The sequence below is a fragment of the Microcebus murinus genome, chromosome 2, assembly GCF_040939455.1.
Source record: "Microcebus murinus isolate Inina chromosome 2, M.murinus_Inina_mat1.0, whole genome shotgun sequence".
In the NCBI taxonomy this organism is placed as follows: Eukaryota; Metazoa; Chordata; class Mammalia; order Primates; family Cheirogaleidae; genus Microcebus; species Microcebus murinus.
In genome coordinates, this window is record NC_134105.1 from 27,470,401 (window position 1) to 27,489,359 (window position 18,959).

General features: G+C 49.9%; 1 protein-coding gene across 6 annotated transcripts in view; it reads right to left on the bottom strand.

Annotated features, from left to right (window-relative positions):
• INPP5B (inositol polyphosphate-5-phosphatase B) overlaps positions 1–11,921 on the bottom strand; it is a 56,596-nt gene extending 44,675 nt beyond the window's left edge. For 3 of the 6 annotated variants that reach the window (XM_012779913.3, XM_075996824.1, XM_012779911.3), the window contains exons 1-7: positions 11,842–11,921; positions 11,054–11,118; positions 10,605–10,699; positions 8,940–9,037; positions 8,778–8,807; positions 6,816–6,926; positions 2,055–2,195 (exon numbers count right to left, since the gene is read on the bottom strand). In XM_012779913.3, coding sequence (XP_012635367.2) covers positions 2,055–2,195; positions 6,816–6,926; positions 8,778–8,807; positions 8,940–9,037; positions 10,605–10,699; positions 11,054–11,110 — 532 coding nt within the window. In that variant the 5' untranslated portion in view covers positions 11,111–11,118; positions 11,842–11,921. Of the gene's footprint in view, positions 1–1,817; positions 2,196–6,815; positions 6,927–8,777; positions 8,808–8,939; positions 9,038–10,604; positions 10,700–11,053; positions 11,119–11,841 lie in introns of those variants that run through there. The other 3 variants (XM_012779910.3, XM_012779912.3, XM_012779916.2) reach the window with 3 other exon arrangements.
• Positions 11,922–18,959: the final 7,038 nt, after the last annotated feature.

Genomic DNA, 18,959 nt, shown 5'->3' on the forward strand with positions numbered 1-18,959 from the left:
ACAGAGCATAAGCCACTGCATCCAGTGACACATTCTTTTAAACTACAACGAAACCAAAACCTTGACAATAATTCCTACTCAGCAAGTGGAATAGTTTTTGTTTTATGAAAGGAAACAAAAGATTCTGAGATCTCTGCACATTTCTCACCCAGGGGCAGCTAACTGGCTTCTGAGCTGGCAGGCCCGACTTCTCATAGAAGACATCCCTCTGCGAAGGGAATGAAGCATTCTCACAGTCCAACAGCCCGGCTCTGGAAACTCTGACTGGGAAGACAGAGTCCACCTCTTTCTGCTGACACTGGGCCTGTCCTCCACCAATTATCTGGAAGGATTCTGGCAGCCTCTTACAAAGGGGCAAGAAGATATGAGGATATACTTTTTTTTTTTTTTTTTTTTTTTTATGACAAGAGTCTTGCTCTGGTCCCCCCAGGTAGCATGCAATGGCATGATAGCTCACTGTAACCTCAAACTCCTGAGCCCAAGCCATCCTCCTGCCTCAACCTCCAAAGTAGCTGGGACTGCAGGTGTGTCCCACCACGCCCAGCTAATTTTTGTATTTTTGGTAGAGATGGGGTCTCCCTCTTGCCCAGGCTGGTCTCAAACTCCTGACCTCAAGCGATCCTCCTGTCTCAGGCTCCCAGAGTGCTAGGATTACAGGTGTGAGCCATCGCACCCGGCCAAGGATATGCTCTTAATCTCTCACCCATCCCAGCACCATAGCCCAGAATGTCATAGAAACTGAAGCAATAGCTGTCTCAAAATGGGCTCTTTAATTGAACTCTGAGATAAGCCCAAGAATGATGCAAACTATCAGCACCAACAGGTGCTTCAACTGCACCTTGTGGTAGTTGCAATGGAATAAAAATATAAGCATTGAGGAAGTCCTCTGCCTACCTAGTTTCCTCTCATTTTACAAACTCTTGTGCAACATGCCAGTCCTCCCTGCCCCTTAGTTTCCAAGCCCTGTAAGAGCAAGTGGAGTGCTGGCCACTCTTTACATAGCTACTTAACAGACTCTCCATTGCTAGCAAATGACTGAGAAAAGGGATACAAGTGGATACTAGTGGGCATGCCAAAGCTTGCACATAACTGGAGTTTCAAAGGCACACGGGGGGGGGGGGGGGACACCAGGAAGCTTTGCAGAAAACCATAGAACTCAACAGAAAAGACAGGTCTTCAGGTCCTCCCAACGTACCAGAATGACCCAAATTTCAACCCTGAGCCTCTCACTCTCCAAAAGGTAACCTCCTGCTCAATAATTGGCCTTTTGTGCTGTACAACATTATCCACCAGAACTGGATGGAAAAAAAACCTAGTCCCTTTCATCTATCTGTAACCTCATCCTGGCCTCCCGTCCCAGGGTGGACAGGGTTCTCCTGGATTAGCCCAATCTATCACAGGGGCTGAGGACTGACAGAGAACCCCAACACGCACCATACCCACCCAAAGGCAGGCTCTGTCACAGGGGGTGCACCCACTCTCGCGCCAAAGACACAAGGTCGGGACTGAAGAGCAAGCTCGGCTGAAGAAACTGAGGCCCAGAGAGGGACAGCGAGTGTCCCCACGTCACACAGCGAGTTAGGAACGGAGCTTTACTAAAACCCCAGCCTCCGGATTCCCGAGTACCACATCCCCACCCGCCTGCCCTCGTCACGGCCGGCTGAGAATAACATCACGGAACTTCTGCCCCAGTGCCCCCGCCTCCAGAGGGCCAGCACCTTGGTCTCCACCCCGTGCGTCCACCCTCAGGTCGGGCCCACCGCTGCCCCCAGCCCAGCTCCCCAGCCCCGCCGCCCGCCGCCCGCCGCCCGCCGGACCTGCAGAGTCGCGCTCCCGAGAGCCGGCGGCAGACATTTCTCTGCCTGCTTCTTCAAGCTCTTCATCCCGCCGTCCGCCCCGCGCGCTCCGCCCCCAAGTGGGCCCGCCCCCGGGCGCCACCTCCACCAATCGAAAGTCCGTCTGCTCCGTAGCCCCTCCCCCAAACAGGACGGAGCCCGCCCCCAGAAGCTGAGCCTCCTCCAATCCCCACTGCCCCTTCCGAGATGGGTACCTGCCTCCGCCAATTGTCGCGCACCCTGGCCAGGTACCTGGGGCCGAATTCCAAACACGGGGCGTGGGCGACTCCGGCTGTGGTTCTGTGCACCCATATCGAGACAGCCACAGGAACTGAGGATCCCGGGTTCCAGAATCGAGGCCTGTGCAGGAACAAGGAGGGCACACTGAGCCACGGGCTTGAAGAGCCGACTCCACCTCTGCATGATTGTATCTTCTGGAGAGTCTCCAAGCCCGTTTCCCTCGAGCACAGGGTGGGTCCGAGGTTCAACTACAATAATAATGTGAACACAAAAATACTTCCAAAGCAGACACCCTCGCCATTCCTCTGACTTCATGGTAACTATATGCCAAGGTCTGTGTTTTGTGTATATATATATAACCTCCTTAATCCTCACACAAACTTTATGAGGTAGGAAACCATTATCCCAATTTTATATAGGGGGCAACTGAGTTCAGAGAGGTCTAAGGCCAGAGTGAGTGGCAGAGTGAGGGATCCAAACAAATGCCAATGAGTTGGGGGCTTTAACTACCCATAACCTCCATCTGCAATTTGCAGGCTGCTCCAAAGAAACACATGCTCTAAGTAACATCAGTGTGCTTGCTATTAATATACTATCAAGACAGGTCCTCTGTTTCCCCCTTAACCAGATTGCCACCCTTTTTTCCTAGAAATTCTTTTTTTTTTAATTATCCAGCCCAAAATGTCAATTCCTAGACATTCTTGAGTCACCTCTGCCTCTGACTCAAACCCAGGTCTGTCTGACTCCAAAACACTTGCTGTTAACCCTTCTTCTATCCTGCCAACTGTGCTTGTAGAACTGCATGAACTTGATCAAACTGAATTGGATTTGCAAGAACATATACACAAGGAGATTTGGGTTCCAGCCCTACCTATGGCACTGCCAGACACAGCTTTTATTTTATTTTATTTTATTTTATTTTATTTTATTTTATTTTATTTATTTATTTATTTTTTAGACAGAGTCCTGCTTTGTTGCCCAGGATAGAGAGTGCTGTGGCATCAGCCTAGCTCACAGCAACCTCAAACTTCTGGGCTGAAGCAATCCTGCTGCCTCAGCCTCCCGAGTAGCTGGGACTACAGGCATGCGGCACCATGCCTGGCTAATTTTTTTTTTCTATATATATTAGTTGGCCAATTAATTTCTTTCTATTTATAGTAGAGACAGGGTCTCGCTCTTGCTCAGGCTGGTTTCGAACTCCTGACCTCCAGAATCCTCCTGCCTTGGCCTCCCAGAGTGCTAGGATTACAGGTGTGAGCCACCGCGCCCGGCCAAGACACAGCTTTTAAATGATTAATATTTTCAGCATTTACATACTACTGACCCATAATTGGCCCTACCTGATTCTCACAAAACCCTTCAATTATTAGGTAAGGCAAGCTTATATTTCCATTGGACAAATAAGAAAGCCAAAGCCTGTAGAAATAAAATATATTGTCCACATACATATCTAGGAAGCGGCAGAGCTGGGATCTGAACTGAAATCTCTGGACTTTATGGACTCTGACTTTAGAACCTAGGATTTCAAACCTGGTGCTACTACTTCAATTAATGAATGAATGTGGGTAAGTTACTTTATTTGTGTCAGTTTACTCATCTATAAAACAGGATATCTACTCCTTGGTACTGCTCAAAAGACTAAACAGAAAACAAACATGGTTGTTGTGTATTGTCTAGAAATCTAGAAAAATGTCTAGCACATAGTAGGGGCTTAATTAATGTAGCTAACTGTGGTCTCTTGTAAGCTGATGTTTCTCTTACTGTGGTCTCTTGACCAAGGCACTTCCACTCTCTGGCCTTTTGTGCTGTACAGCATTATCCATAGAGGACTGAGTAGAAAAACTTAGTTCTTTCACCTGTGACCATGTCTTGGACTCTAGTCCCTTTATCTGTAAAATACAAGGGTTGGGCTGGTGGATATCAATGAGTCTGTCAATTCTGAGAGTCTCCTCCTACCAAGGGCCCTCCCTGAGGAAATCCCCATCATGATGACCACTCAGAGAAGTTGAGTTGGTGCAAAGTTTCCCTGCTGGTTACCCCAGGTGCCGTTCAGACCCTTAAAGGAAGAGCAGTTAAGAGAACTGCAAGACACACACACTCCTCTCTTTCCTTCATTCTCGCAGCCAGGTGCCAAGCTCTGTTTATACATTCAACAAATATTTTTTAAGTGCCTGCTACATGCCAGGCACTGTTCTAATCACGGAGGATAAAGCTGTGAACATGACCCAAATTCACTGCCCCTAGGGTGCCTTTGTTCTCATCAGTTTGGCCTCAGTATCTCTCTAGTCCAGGGGTCCTCAAACTTTTTAAACAGGGGGCCAGTTCACTGTCCCTCAGACCGTTGGAGGGCGGGACTATAGTTTAAAAAAAACTATGAACAAATTCCTATGCACACTGCACATATCTTCTTTTGAAGTAAAAAAACAAACAGGCAAAAACACCCGCATGTGGCCCGCGGGCTGTAGTTTGAGGACGCCTGCTCTAGTCCATCTCTCCTTCCCCACTTCCATGACCAGGACCCTGGTCCAAGCCTCATTTTTTTTTATTCCTGAACCACTGCAATACATTCCTATTGATCTCTCTGCTCTCAGCTCTCCTTTTCCATAGCAATTGCCAGAGAAATTTTCTAACTTGTAAATCTTGCCTTATCACTCCCCAAGCTTAAAATTCCTTTTAGGCTCCTCACAAGCTGTAGGGCAAAGTCCAAGCACTTTACTGGTTAAGACCCTTCATGAGCTGCCCTCTGCTGGCCTCTCCTGACTCAGCTCTTGCCACACCCTCCTTCTAACCCAAAATTGAGCCCCACCAAACCACAGCCCTTCCTCCTCTTCCCTAGGGACTGCCATGCTCTTTTCCTCTTTGTTGCCTGCCTGGGAAAGAACTCTTGTTTATCCTTCTAGTCTCAGCTTAAACATCACCTCCTACATGAAGCCTTCCCTGAGCTGTTTATAGGGCAGAGGGTGATATGAGGTAAGGAAGAACTAGAGCAAAACACTCAAGAGCTCAGGCTCTGGAGTAGAACTGTCAAATCCTGCCTAACCCTGGCTCTGTCATTTCTTATACTACCTAAGTACTAAGGCAATGCTCTTACCCTCTCTGAGCCTCTATTCCCCCATTTGCAAAATAGAGACTTGTAAGATTATAGTGAAGATTAAATGAGATAATGTGTGAAAAGTTCTTTTTCATTTTTTTATTTGAGACAGAGTCTCACTGTGTTGCCCAGTCTAGAGTGCCATGGCGTCAGCTTAGCTCCAAGCAACCTCAAACTCCTGGGCTCAAGGGATCCTCCTGCCTTAGCCTCCCAAGTAACTGGGACTACAGGCATGTGCCACCATGCCCGGCTAATTTTTTTTCTATAAGGTTTTAGTTGGCCAATTAATTTATTTCTATTTTTAGTAGAGACGGGGTCTCGCTCTTATTCAGGCTGGTTTTGAACTCCTGACCTTGAGCGATCCTCCCGCCTCGGCCTCCCAGAGTGCTAGGATTACAGGCGTGAGCCACCGTCCCTGGCCTAAAAAGTTCTTAGAATAGTGCCTAACACATGATAAGTCAACAATGAATGTTAGCTATGAGCCCTCTTGTACGGAGGGAGAAAACATTTTCTGAGATCCTGCTATGTGCTGGGTACTTTCACATGTATTATCTCATTTAATTCTCACAACCCCATGAGGAAGATAGTCATTACATACCAGAAGCCTACAAAAACTAAGGTTCGGAGAGGTGAAGTAGCTTCTCCAGAGTTACACAGCCAGGGACTGGCAGAGATGAGTTTCAGACTCAAGGAGTTGTACAGCTTCAAAGCCCTTGCTCCTTGGTGCTATTACTACTATTACACTTCCTACAACTATTACTAATAATCATAAGCTGTCCTTATTAAGATTTAGAGATAAATTTTCCCCTGATTATAGAATAAAATTTAAACCCCTCAATCAGGCAGTCAAGGCTCTATAATCACGTGTCTACTTCCTTTTTCCACATACTCCAGTTTGTATCCAAAGCCAGTCCCCTTCCTGGCATGCCAGGCAAAATAATTTGGAGCCCCTGGAGGTTCAGACTCCACAGCGAGACTACAGAGAAGGCAAGCCTTTTCCTCCACCCCCATTCTCACAGAGACAAGATGTAAAGCTTGAAAGGAAACAGCTAAAAGTGTTGGGTAAACACTTAAGCCCCAGCACCTGGCGGCTTGAATTTGCATCTTCTGCAACTGATCTTCTGCTCTGTAAGCAAATTCTCCTTTATCTGCCTGGCTGATTTCCTGATCTAAACAAATTCTGTCCTAGAGGCCACTAACCTCTCACTGCTAGCCCAAAGCTAGACCGTTTTCTAGCTGCAGAGGGGGATAGAGCAGGGTTCCAGAGCAGGAGAGAGCAGATATGACAGATTTCACTTGGTTCTAGTTATGGGTGGCAGAGAGAGGAAAGGTGGTCCTCTACAAGCTGCTGACATTGCCAACTTGTAAGAGATTCTGCATCACAGTCACAAGCTACCCTGTGCAGCCCTGCCCATAGCTGGGAGGGCAGAGGAGCCCTGCTGTAGTTAATATTCAAGTCCAGAAACTGTAAACAGAAAAGCATACACCGTGGTTGGCTGGCAGCCTGGGGGCACTGTGGCTTCATGCCAGCAGCTTTGAGAGAGCACAGAAACTGTGGAGTGTGAGTCCAAAGGGTGAAAAGTCAACTGGAGTGGGTAGGTGAGTGCCCGACCAACACACCCACCCCAGAAGCCTGGGGTGTTTCCTACCTGGACAGGCCCTGGCGACTTCCTGGAGGAACGTCCTGGTGTGCGAACCAAAGGGTAGCTGGAATACGAGGCTGAGCTCCGCTGTATCCAGCTGGACAGTCACATCTGAGCCTGCACAAAGGAAACAGGAAATGAGCCCTTGGCTGCCAGGAGCTAAGTGCTTCATGCATCTTAAAGCTGGAGTCCCCAGAATGGAGAATCAGCAGCACAGGCTCCCAAAGCCACTTCAGCCCTTAAGCAACTCACTTGGGGATGCTGCTGGGACAATAAGGGAACCCTCTGTACCAAATTAACATCAGCCCCACTTTATAGAAGAGGTAGACCAAGGCTCTAAAAAGTCAGTAAGGGTTGGTCCGAGTGCAGTGGTGTTTACAACTAATTGATCACAACCAGTTACAGATTTCTTTGTTCTGTCTCCACTCCCACCGCTCCACTTGACCAGCCTTTAAAAAAGAAAAGTCAATAAACCTCACCATCGCAGTACTAGATGGAGCTGGGAGAGAACAGGTTCTCTGGACTGTTCCCCTCCCATTGAGATGAAAAGCACACAGAGGCAGCAAGAGGGGCTATCCATCAGTCAGTCCACCTGACCATGCCAGGCCCAGTGCCAGGCACTAGAATACCACAGTGAAGAGGACAGATGTGGGCCTGTCTTCAGAGAGCTAGACTGTAGAAGGCACCCTATTCATGTCATATACCCAGTACCAGGCATGTAGTGAGCGCTCAAAAACGTGCCGAGGCCGAGTGAGGTGGCTCATGCCTATGATTCCAGTGCTTTGGGAGGCCAAGGCACTTGAGCCCAAGAGTTTAAGGCTGCAGTGAGCTATGACTGCAAGACTGCACTACTGCACTCCAGCCTGGGGACAGAGCAAGACTTGGTCGCACACACACATACACACAAAATTAAAAAAAAAAACACCAAACATGCCAAACTAATGAATGAATAGAAGCAACCTAGCAGAGTGATTAAGAATGTAGGTTCTAGACTCTGGATTCTGAATTTTAATCCTAGTTCCACCCCTTACTAAATTATTTAATTTCTCTGGGCCTCAGTTACCTTGTCCATAAAATGGGGATGAAAACAATGATAACCTCATAGAATTGTTGTGAGAAAAGCCTGATATGATGTGTGTAAAGCTTTTAGCATAGCCAGGCATGGTGGCTCACACCTGTAATCCTAGTACTCTGGGAGGCTAAGGTAGGAGGATCACTTGAGCTCAAGAGTTTGAGACCAGCCTGAGCAAGAGTGAGACCCTATCTCTACTAAAAATAGGAAAAAAAATTAGCCAGATGTGGTGGCATGTGCCTGTAGTCCCAGCTACTCTGGAGGCTGAGGCAGGAGGATTACTTGAGCCCAGGAGTTTGAGGCTGCAGTGGGCTACGATGATGCCACTACACTCTACCCAGGGTGCCCAGTGAGATCCTGTCACAAAAAAAAAAAAAAAAAAAGCTTTTAGCATAGTACCTGGCACGAGATAATCATTGATTAAATATTTGCATCTGTTGTTATTATTACTGTCTAGCAAAGTAGACAGACTTAAATACATCAATATGAATAATTAGATCACTATGAGTGACAGAGGGCTGGCAAGTTTGAGAAAAAGGTATGTGTATCAGTGAGTTACAGACAACTTCAGGGGTTTAACAAAGGCTTCCTGGAAAGAGAGGTGCGTGAACGGAAGCCCTGACGGCTGAGTAGGAGTTGGCTGAGTGAAAGAGGTGTGAGGCTTTCGGGAAGAGGGAACAGCACGTGCAAGGGCTCCGTGGTGAGAACTGTGGAACAGCAGCAAGGAAGGGAGTGATGGGGGATGAGCCCACAGAGGTGGGCGAGGCCCCATCCTGCAGGGTCCTACTTGTCACAGGAAGGATATCAGGGGGTGCTCTTACTTCACACCATTCCTCTCGCTGAAGATCCTGTACCCCCCTGCCCCAAGCAGGACCCAGACAGAGAGGACCACTCACCAAGGATGTAGAGTTCACCATCCGGGAACACTATGGGGAGGAAACAAGAATGTCCTTAGCAGTTGAGCGCCATCCTTATTCCCTCTGCCCCCCACCAACAAGGGCAGAGATGACTGGGGGCCCAGAGGAGAGGGATTCATACCACCCAGCCCCCTGTGGCACCTTCTTTCAGCGTAAAATCCTGTGAGATCGGCACTATCTGGTCCAAAGAGACATCATCCCCGGTAATGGCCATCCTCCGGTGCATATACAGGAAAAGACTAAGGGCAGGAAGCAGAGGTGAGGATGGGGCCCACTGCCCCTGCTCAGGCCCATCTTGGAGGCCTCAGGTGCTTGCCCTCCTTGGCTCTCAGCACTGTGCTGCTGGTGCCCTGGCTGTGCACAATGGCTGTACGTGGAGCCCATCAGAGACTGCAGTTTTATGGGTGAGGTCATCAAAGCTGACCTTTTCTCATTTGGGGAGCCCCTGGCTTTGTTAGTGAAATACACATTTGATCTATCCATGGTGCATTCTAGCACTGCATGTGACAGGAACAGTGCAACCTTAGACACCCCCTTTCTTGCCTTCAACCTCAGTTTCCCCATTTATAAAAAACTAGGGTATTAGCTTGTATGCCTAATGTTGAAATAAAAGAAATAGAGAAAAGTTAAAATAAAAAAAAAAAAAAAAAAAAAGAAAAAAACTAGGGTAGTGGGTTAAAAAATCTCTAAGGCCCCCTCCCTGCCAGCTCTGAGACCCTGAGCTTTACTACCAGAGATGAGACCTTTGGCAAGTATTATTTACTCTCTCTCTATGCTTCTACGCAATATGCAGGTATTATTAGGCAACATTTATCGAGAACTTTCTATGTGCCTCATGGTGTTTTAAACACTTTACTCAGGCCGAGCGCGGTGGCTCATGCCTGTAATCCTAGCACTCTGGGAGACAGAGGCGGGCGGATTACTCAAGGTCGGGAGTGCAAAACCAGCCTGAGCAAGACCCCGTCTCTACTAAAAACAGAAAAAAATTAATTAACCAAATAAAAATATATATACAAAAAATTAGCCAGGCATAGTGGCACATGCCTGTAGTCCCAGCTACTCGGGAGGCTGAGGCAGGAGGATCGCTTGAGCCCAGGAGATTGAGGTTGCTGTGAGCTAGGCTGACGCCACAGCACTCTAGCCTGGACAACAAAGTGAGACTCTGTCTCAAAAAATAAATAAATAAATAAACACTTTACTCATACCGACTCACTTTAATCTTTTTTTTTTTTTGAGACAGAGTCTCACTTTGTTGCCCAGGCTAGAGTGAGTGCCGTGGCGTCACTCACTCTAGCACTCTGTATGCTGTAATCTTAGCACTCTGGGAGGCCGAGGCAGGCAGATTGCTCGAGGTCAGGAGTTCGAAACCAGCCTGAGCAAGAGCGAGACCCCGTCTCTACTATAAATAGAAAGAAATTAATTGGCCAACTGATATATATAGAAAAAAAATTAGCCAGGCATGGTGGTGCATGCCTGTAGTCCCAGCTACTCGGGAGGCTGAGGCAGGAGGATCGCTGGAGCCCAGGAGTTTGAGGTTGCTGTGAGCTAGGCTGATGCCACGGCACTCACTCTAGCCTGGGTAACAAAGTGAGACTCTGTCTCAAAAAAAAAAAAAAAAAAAAGAAGCTTCCTCCTCAAATCCTAGGGATTATATGAGTCAATACATGTGAAAGGCTTAGAATATAGTGTTGAGTGATTATTCTAGAAGACTCAGACCCTGCCCTGTTAGGATGGGTGAAGTCCAGCGTGAGGGCACAGTGAAGAGTATTCCCGGGCCGACAGGCAGAGGCCAAGCCCCTCACTCACGCGTGTTCCTGGCCACCGTGCTCCGGGCGGTGGCGCACGAGCCCCAGGAGGCGGCTCTGCCGGCTGTCTCCCTCACACAGCACACCTTGCACCGCCTGCTGCTCAGAGTCAAGGGAAAATGAATGGGAGCCAGGCCTCTCCCAACCCACCCTCCCGCTCTTCCCTTCCCTGCCCGCTTTCCCTGGATTCGCTGTGTGACCTTGGGCAAGTTGCTTCACCTCTCTGAGCCTTCCTCATCTATGAAAGGGGGATAATAATCCCCAACTTCATAGGGTGGGTGGGAGGTCCAGGCCTCAGTAAGTATAATACTTAGTAAATGCTGGTTTCCTTCTCCTGGGAGAGCTCAGAGAGAGGAAGGAGTGGGGAGGATGGACACCACGACACATTCTGTTCCACTTGCCAAGGCCAGGGCTGGCGCGGGGGTGGGAGCTCCGTGCAGGGAAGGATATGATGATGCAGTATTCCCTCTCGGCCAGAGTCTCCTGGATCGCCACGGACTGGTCCATACTGGCCCCTGCAGACACACACCCCGGGGGAGGGCAGATGGGAGCCCCATTTGGTCAACAAGTTCCCCAAGAGGTGATGGAGCTGCCACTGAGTGCTGGGAGGCAGGAAGGAGGGGCATTGGTGGAGGGGAGGGTAGAGGGGAGGCCTGGTCCCCCCCTTCTTTCTCCTCCCTAGAATAGGCCTTTTAGTTTCCAGGGACAGGGGCCCAGGCCCCTTGCCCCTGGTGGGATGTACACTGTCTCACTGCCCTTTGCCTGGGAGGGCATCCAGTTATTCTTGAATGGGGTCCAGTCTACTTGTTGGAAGTGTGGTATCTGGTTCAAGGACTGGAGAAGGAGACCTGGTCCCACTGCTCCTGGGACAGGGCAGAGCCCTTTGGCGGGGAGGGGAGCAGTATTTGTCCTGCGGGAACCTCTCTGGGAGGGTCACTGGTCTGTCTGCGTGGGGATAGGGGAACATCCCCTTACTCTCAGGAAGGGCGCGTCCCATCCTGGAGAAGGAACTGGGGCCTGTTTCACTTTCCTGGGGGACAGGAAAAGCATCCCGTTGCTCCTTGCCCCTCACTCTGCCTAGCGGGCCGTTGCATCAGCCGTAGGCAGGCGGGTGGGGTGGTGTCCGGTCTGATGGAGGCAGGACAGGGGTCCCAGCCCTCGGCTTGCCCACTTCCTCCTGCCCAGCCCTGGCTTTCCTGCTCTGCACCCGCTCCCAGCCCCTGGCCAACACCGCCTACCTCCTGAGCTGTCACTGCTCGCTGGGCGCGCGGGACACTGTGGCCGGGGCAGGTCAGTGACTACGTTTCCCAGCAGCCCCTGCGCCAAGACGGTCAGCCAGCCTGCAAGTCCCAGCATGCCTGAGCCGATCATCGCGGGGGAGTCTCCTCGCCCCCATTAACCCCTTAGGTCCTGGGGTGCGCTGGGCTCCCTATTCAGGAAAGGTTTTCTAATGAGTGCCCTAATCCCCACTCCTGGCCCTCTAAGTCATGGGGCCAGAGCTGTCTGTCCAGGGCCCGGAAGGAAGATGGTCACGTTTACCTTAAGAGAAGAAAATAATGCATTTTTATTTTCTCCTTAATTCTGTTCTCAGCTTTTCTCACTCTAGGAGGGACAGGTCTGACCTGTACTGAAATTCTTACCTCCCAAACAACTACCCTATCCTAGCTTAATGGAGGGAGAACAAGACTATGAAGAACAATTATCCCCATTTTCCAGGTGGAGAAACTGAGGCTCAGAGAGGGTAAGCAATTTGACAAAGCTCCTAGCAAGTGGCAAGATTGGGCCTTGGCTAGAAGTCTGACTCCAATTCCTGGGCCATTTACACTGCCACACAACTGCCCTGCATCCTTCCTCAGCCCACCTGGCCCTGCCTGCCACACAGGGCTGTGTGAGGATCCTGGATATGGACACACTTTCATGTGCAGCACTGCAATGACTGTCACCAGGCCAAGGCCTCTATTCCCTGGGGAGGACAGAGGATGTGAGAAGGGCCCCTTGGTTCTTAAGACAGCCAGAGAGTGGATTTTGTGGTTCTCAAGCCCCTTCCCTGATTCACCTAGCCATGCGCCCTTGACCAAGACCCTTCTCCTTTTGGGCCTCAATTTCCCTGTCTAAGATGAGGAGGTTGCTCCAGGCAGACAGAAGGGCCAGCTCAGATAAGGGACTCTAGGATGGTTCTCTCCCAGCCTGCTGGCCATTTCGCGGAGCTGTGAGCTCCCTGAGGACAGGGCTGTGCCTTTTCCTCATGGCTCCAGTAGTTTCTGGCACATAGACCACATTTATTGAGTTAATGAATTCCTTAATTATTTTAATGAAAACATGTTCTCTCAAGCTTTGACCCCCTCAAACTGAAAGAATGAAGGCGTGACTGCTGTGACCTCTGACCAGTCTCCCCTCCTCTTTCCCTAAGAGAGGTAATCGACCTAATGACCAGTGACCATGCTAATGACCAGTTCCACTTTGCATATGTAAACCCTTCCCAGAAACAGACATTGCCTTCTTCCCAATCTGCTTTTCCTGGAAACATCCACAGCACTAAGCTGTTTGAGCTCAAGTTTGTTTGAATTTGGTTTCAAAGTCGTGTGGAGGATGAGATTCAGAGCCTTAGAGATGGAGGGGGCAGAGGTCACTGCAGGAAAGCAGGGGACCCCAACTCCAGTCCTGCTCATAGTGTCAAAGGCTAGAGGAAGGAGGGTCTGGGAAAAGTGGATGGGACTGGGTACTTTTTTTTTTTTTTTTTTGAGACAGAGTTTCACTTTGTTGCCCAGGCTACAGTGAGTGCCATGGTGTCAGCCTGGCTCACAGCAACCTCAAACTCCTGGGCTCAAGCGATCCTTCTGCCTCAGCCTCCCAAGTAGCTGGGACTACAGGCATGCACCACCATGCCCAGCTAATTTTTTCTATATATATTAGTTGGCCAATTAATTTCTTTCTATTTTTATAGTAGAGATGAGGTCTCACTCCTGCTCAGGCTGGTTTTGAACTCCTGACGTCGAGCAATCCGCCCGCCTCGGCCTCCCAGAGTGGTAGGATTACAGGCATGAGCCACCGCGCCCGGCCGGGACTGGGTACTTTTTACAGTTGAAGAAACTATCCCTGTCCCTTCAGGATTTGGGGGTCCTCCCACTGGGATGGAGGTCAAGCAAGAAGTTTTCTACTTTCCAGACAAACCCCAGCCTTTCCCTGGGATTGGGGCTAAGGCCCTGCTCCCTGGGAGGACCCATGTCCAGTCCTAGGCCCTAGGAGGGGAAAAGTGAGGCCCCTCAAGCCCAGTGCTGTGGACTTTTACTAAAGGTATAACTACAGGAATCAGAGCTGAGTGTGGGCCTAGGGGCTGGCAGGGCCTGCAGGGTCTTCTTGGCCACTGCTCCCTGATTTATGGGCCCAGCTAAGGCAGCAGGAGCAGGGCGGAGTGGAGGAGCAGCAAAAGGGCCACAACCAGGGTCCAGTGCAGGGGGTTCCTGGTGGCCCCTGGGGCTGCCTAGTTGAAGTGAAGGCTCCCATCCAGCTAGAGGCAGCTGCCTGAGTTCGAGGCTTGACAGTGCTCCTAGTAGCAGGGTAAGCCACAGCCCCACGATACCTGGGGTTCCCTGCCTCACGGGCCTAGCTGTAGCCCTTGGTGTAGCCTGAGCTGGACCAGTTCAGCTGCAAGAGATGGGACCATTCATCTGCCCTCTGCCCCTCTCCCCCACTCATAGAGGCAGAAAGTGTTAAGTGGGTCATGGGCTGACCTGAGCCTCCATGGACCCAGACCTGCTTCTCTACAAGGTCAGTCAGTCCCCAGTGAACATGCAGAGTGGTCTAAAACAAGGAGGCATATCTTGGAAGCTTGGAAAATTCCAGCTGCTGCCCTAGGTTTTTGGCATCATGCAGAGCTGAGAGTGTCAAACTTGTTAGACCCCAGGCTGCCTGGCTCCTAGCTACCTCCTCCAGGCAGGAGGCGAAAGGCCGTAGCACCCCAATCCTTGGAGCAGGGCTCACCCTACAGAAGTCCAAGCCCTCAGGGCACATGGCCACAGCTTTCTGCCCTTTGAAGCAGTTGCCACCTTGGCAGAAGGTGGCAATTTTCTCTTGGAAGAGAAAGCAGGAGGAGGTTTGAGGAGCGGGAGCTCTGTCCTGGTAGCACACTGCTCCATGGCAGTGGAAGCTGGGGCATATCTGTGGTTGGGTTGAATGCCTTGGCCCCCTGCCCATGAGCCGGAGGCATTAGGAAGGCTCTCCCCTCCTTCAGTGCTGCTTACCTGGACAGAAGCAGGGGTCAGCTGACTTCCTAGCAGGTTCTGGGCTACCAGTAAGACCAGCAGGGGGACTTGTAGGAGGAAAAGGAGAGAGGGAGCCACTGTAGGGAGTAACCAGCTCAAATGTTGCAAATCAAGGAAAGGTCACGCAGTGTTAAGGTCATGAGGTCAGGGAAAAGTAGGGGCAGTCCTAGGGTATAGCAATAGTGTCAGGTTAGGATTGGTTACAGGGTCCAGGAAAAGTCAGGGTCCCTGAGCTGAGGACAGCTACCTTGGAGGAAAGCAGCCCTATGGCCACCCCTGGCCACAGACATCTTCAGCTGAGGCGCTGCAGGAGCTGGCGAGGTTGAAGGACCAGTCCTAAGCAGTCCAGGTGAAGGCTGCAAACACGACTGCCATTATCGCACTATGAATAAACTGAGGCTGGGGAGCAGGAGAGGTCAACCAAAAGGCAATAAGGGATCCCAAGGGCTCAGCTTTTGCTTCCTGCAAGTCATACTTTCAGAGTGACATCAAGGCAGGCACAAAGGGGCCTGTGTCCTAGTAACAGCCCCTCTGAGAATCCATGATGTTGTTGGCATGGCAACAGCAGCATCCTAGGCCCAGGAGGGTTATGGGGTGGCAGAGCTGGAGCAGATGCAGTGACAGGAAATAGATATCCAGTGTCTCTGGATATCTATTAATAAAATAAAATTTGCCTTTGATGTCAGAAGGTGCCTGGAGGTGGGGAGTTGGGGGGGTGATGGGGTTCCTCAGAACCCTGGGCAGGGAAATCCTGAGCTGCACAGAGAGGATCAGAAGTTAGGGCTCACCTTGTCCAAACGTTCTTCAGGTTTCAGACCCCACCCTGTCCCTACGTGAGAGCTGAGCCAAGGGCGGGAGGTAGCTCTGACTCCAGATCCTGGATCCCAGGCTCTACCTCCCCCAGCCCTGAGGGATCAGCCCAGGAAGGGTCTACCAAGGCTGGGATTAGGTTTTTCCATTCAACGTAGAATACTGCTAGAGATGAGACAGTGGGAGTGTTATTCCCATCTTCCCAACCCCAGGTTCCCAGAGCTAATGGGGCATCCATGGCCCTGTCCTCATGGCTATAATCCTGCATCAGCACCCAGGTCTGTGCTGCCATGGTGCTACAATATAGAGGAGAGCCTGCAGTGAGGACCCCCTCTGGCCTGGGGTTAACCTGTTGTTCCCTCTCCTCCAACACTATGCTCAAGAAACAGTTTTCACCCAGCCAGCACCTGTACAAGGGGACCTCAGTCTCTAAAGGCTCATAGGTCAAGGGCTGAAGGTTCTACCCAGGTCCCAGTAGCCTTGTGAAAAGAAAGAGCCCAGGCCTCCTACACAAGCCCCTTTCTTCTTCCCTGGTTTGGGCAGATGAGACTGGAGGGACAAACTCAGGAATATGACAGGGTGGACCGACAGACATTGAGCAGAATCAGAAGGCTGCGCGAAGCCTAGGTGGATACCCTAGGCTGTATTAATTCAAACTTTTTGCCCATATACTTTAGTCTGTGCACTCCTCCAAGGCTAGCGAGAATATTCCCAGTATTCCCTGTGCCCACACCATCCCAGCTATAGACCTAGCAGCTCACCTGAAAGTGCAGGGGCAGCGAGTGTGTATGTACAAGACAGTGAAGCTGCAGGTGCAGTTCCTGGAAGCTGGCAGCTGCCTGCTCTCCCCTCCAGTCATTTGTCAGCCCTGGGAGTTCCCTCTGATGTTGCTGCCACTGGACATACACAGGGACCACAGGCAAAAGAAGGAAGTACAGATGATGTCCAGACTGTAGTCGGAGGGAGGACACAAAGCCAGCTAGCAGCTTGGGCAAATCAAAAGACCCCCATCCCAACATCCCACTGGGAGGTGCCATATTTGTCTGGATCAGAAACATGGCAGGTGGAGAGGACTCTGAGAACAGGAAGGGAGACCAGTGTCCTCCGAGCCCGCATAAAATGGGAGGACTCTTCTGGCTGATACTGGAAAAGGTCATAGGTTCCCACCCTGAGAATGTTGAGGTGAGGCAGACAGTATGACCCAAAAGATGAGGGGAGAGGTAGCTATCGTCCCAAGGATTAAAAAAAAAAAATACAGAGGGAGGAGGAAAATCTCAGAACTCTTCCTCAACACACTGGTTACCTTTAGGGTGTTCCCTTTGCAAAGCCTTCCAGCACAAGCTGACCCCAGGAAGGGGAGGAGAAAATGGAGAGGAAAGGGATAACCATTTGAGGCCACACAGATTCATTCGCTCTCCTCTGAGAGGTAAGGAGTGAGGATAGTCCTGCTCCTGGGAGGGCTCCTCAGCCTCTGCATTCAGCAGCACCAGTCTGGGGTCGACCTGGGAACAACTCCCCAAATGCTTCCTGCAGTTTTCCTCCTTGAAGAGCTAGCTGCATCAACTGTTCTCAGCAATAAGTGCCCTGGCAGAGGTTCAGACTCCAAGTCTAAAAGAGAGATTCTTGGAAGACTCAGGAACCTAAGTTGGGAAGTGTTCTGTTAAAAAGAATAAAAAAATAAAAGGTGCACTCGAATGTTTATAGCAGCACAATTCACAATTGCAAAGCTGTGGAAACAACCCAAGTGCCCATCAATTCATGAGTGGATTAATAAAATGTGGTATATGTATACCATGGAGCACTATTCAGCTTTAAGAAACAATGGTGATATAGCACCTCTTGTATATTCCTGGATAGAGGTGGAACCCATTCTACTAAGTGAAGTATCTCAAGAATGGAAAAACAAGCACCGCATGTACTCACCAGCAAATTGGTATTAACAGATCAACACCTAAGTGGACATATAGGAATAACATTTATCGGGTGTCGGGCAGGTGGGAGGGGGGAGGAGGGGATGGGTATATACAAACACAATGAGTAAGATGTGCAAAGTTTGGGGGGTGGACATGCTTGAAGCTCTGACTCGAGGGGGTAGGAGGGTCATGGGCAATATACGTAGCCTTAACACTTGTACCCCCATAATACGCTAAAATAAAAAAAAATAAAAAATAAATAAAAAAAGAAAGGAAGACTCAGGAACCAAGGATGGACTTCTGGAAATTCGTGAACCTCTGAAACCGCGTATAAAAATGTATGCAGGCTGGGTGCAGTGACTTGCAGCTTTAATCTCAGCACTTTTGGAGGCCAAGGCAGTAGGATTGCTTGAGGCCAGGAGTTTGAGACCAGCCTGAGCAACATAGAGATCCCTATCTCTACAAAAATTAAAACCAGGTATGGTGGCATGTGCCTGTAGTACTAGCTACTCAAGAGGCTGAGGCAGGAAGATCACTTGAGCCCAGGAGTTCAAGGTTGCAGTGTGACACCACTGTACCCTAGCCTGGGTGATAGAGTGAGACCCTGCCTCTAAAAAGAAAAAAAATAGTATGTGCATTTTTCTAGGGAGAAAGTCCACAATTATCTTTGTATTTCCAAAGGAATCCATGATCCTAAAAAGATTAAGAACTACTGATCTAAACCAAGAGAAAGGAATCTTGTACTCCTTCCCCAGCCTGGTCAGGAGGCTGAGCAGAAACCCTGTTCTTCCTATAGCAGCTCCATGAAGTTCAGAACCACTTCTGATGTGAGTTTGCCTGGGCCACTTGGAGGAGGGGGATGGAGTTGCCCACACTGCTCTTCAGGCCTGCTCATGAAGGCAGCTGGGCTTCTTTACTTCTGGCTTCTGTTCCCACCATCTTACTGCCAGTTAATTCTCAATGTTTGCCAATCTAGCTCTACCTGGCACATGGAAGGCACTAAAAAAATTTGAATGAATGACCGTAACAAATGAACAAGGCTTTGCTGTGACAGGTAAGCACCAGGCCCCTGGAGTCCCAAGCACCCACTCCTCAAAAGGGGTCTCTGAGGAATGTGACAGCTGGAAAGCAGCAGGTGCATTCCTTGGTAGCCCCAATGTGACTGCTGTTCCAACAGGAAGGTTGGGGGAGACGTGTCCTCCCCACATTTCCCATTTCCAAGGCTTTAACCCTCTTTCCAGATGGCAATGTTTCCTTGCACTCTGAGCCAGTTTTTAGTCATCAGTGTTTCTTGTTGGCTCAATTAGGTTTAATTATCCACTCTGCTTCAGAAGATAAAGCCCTGGAGGGATTGTCCAACTGGGGTTTTAA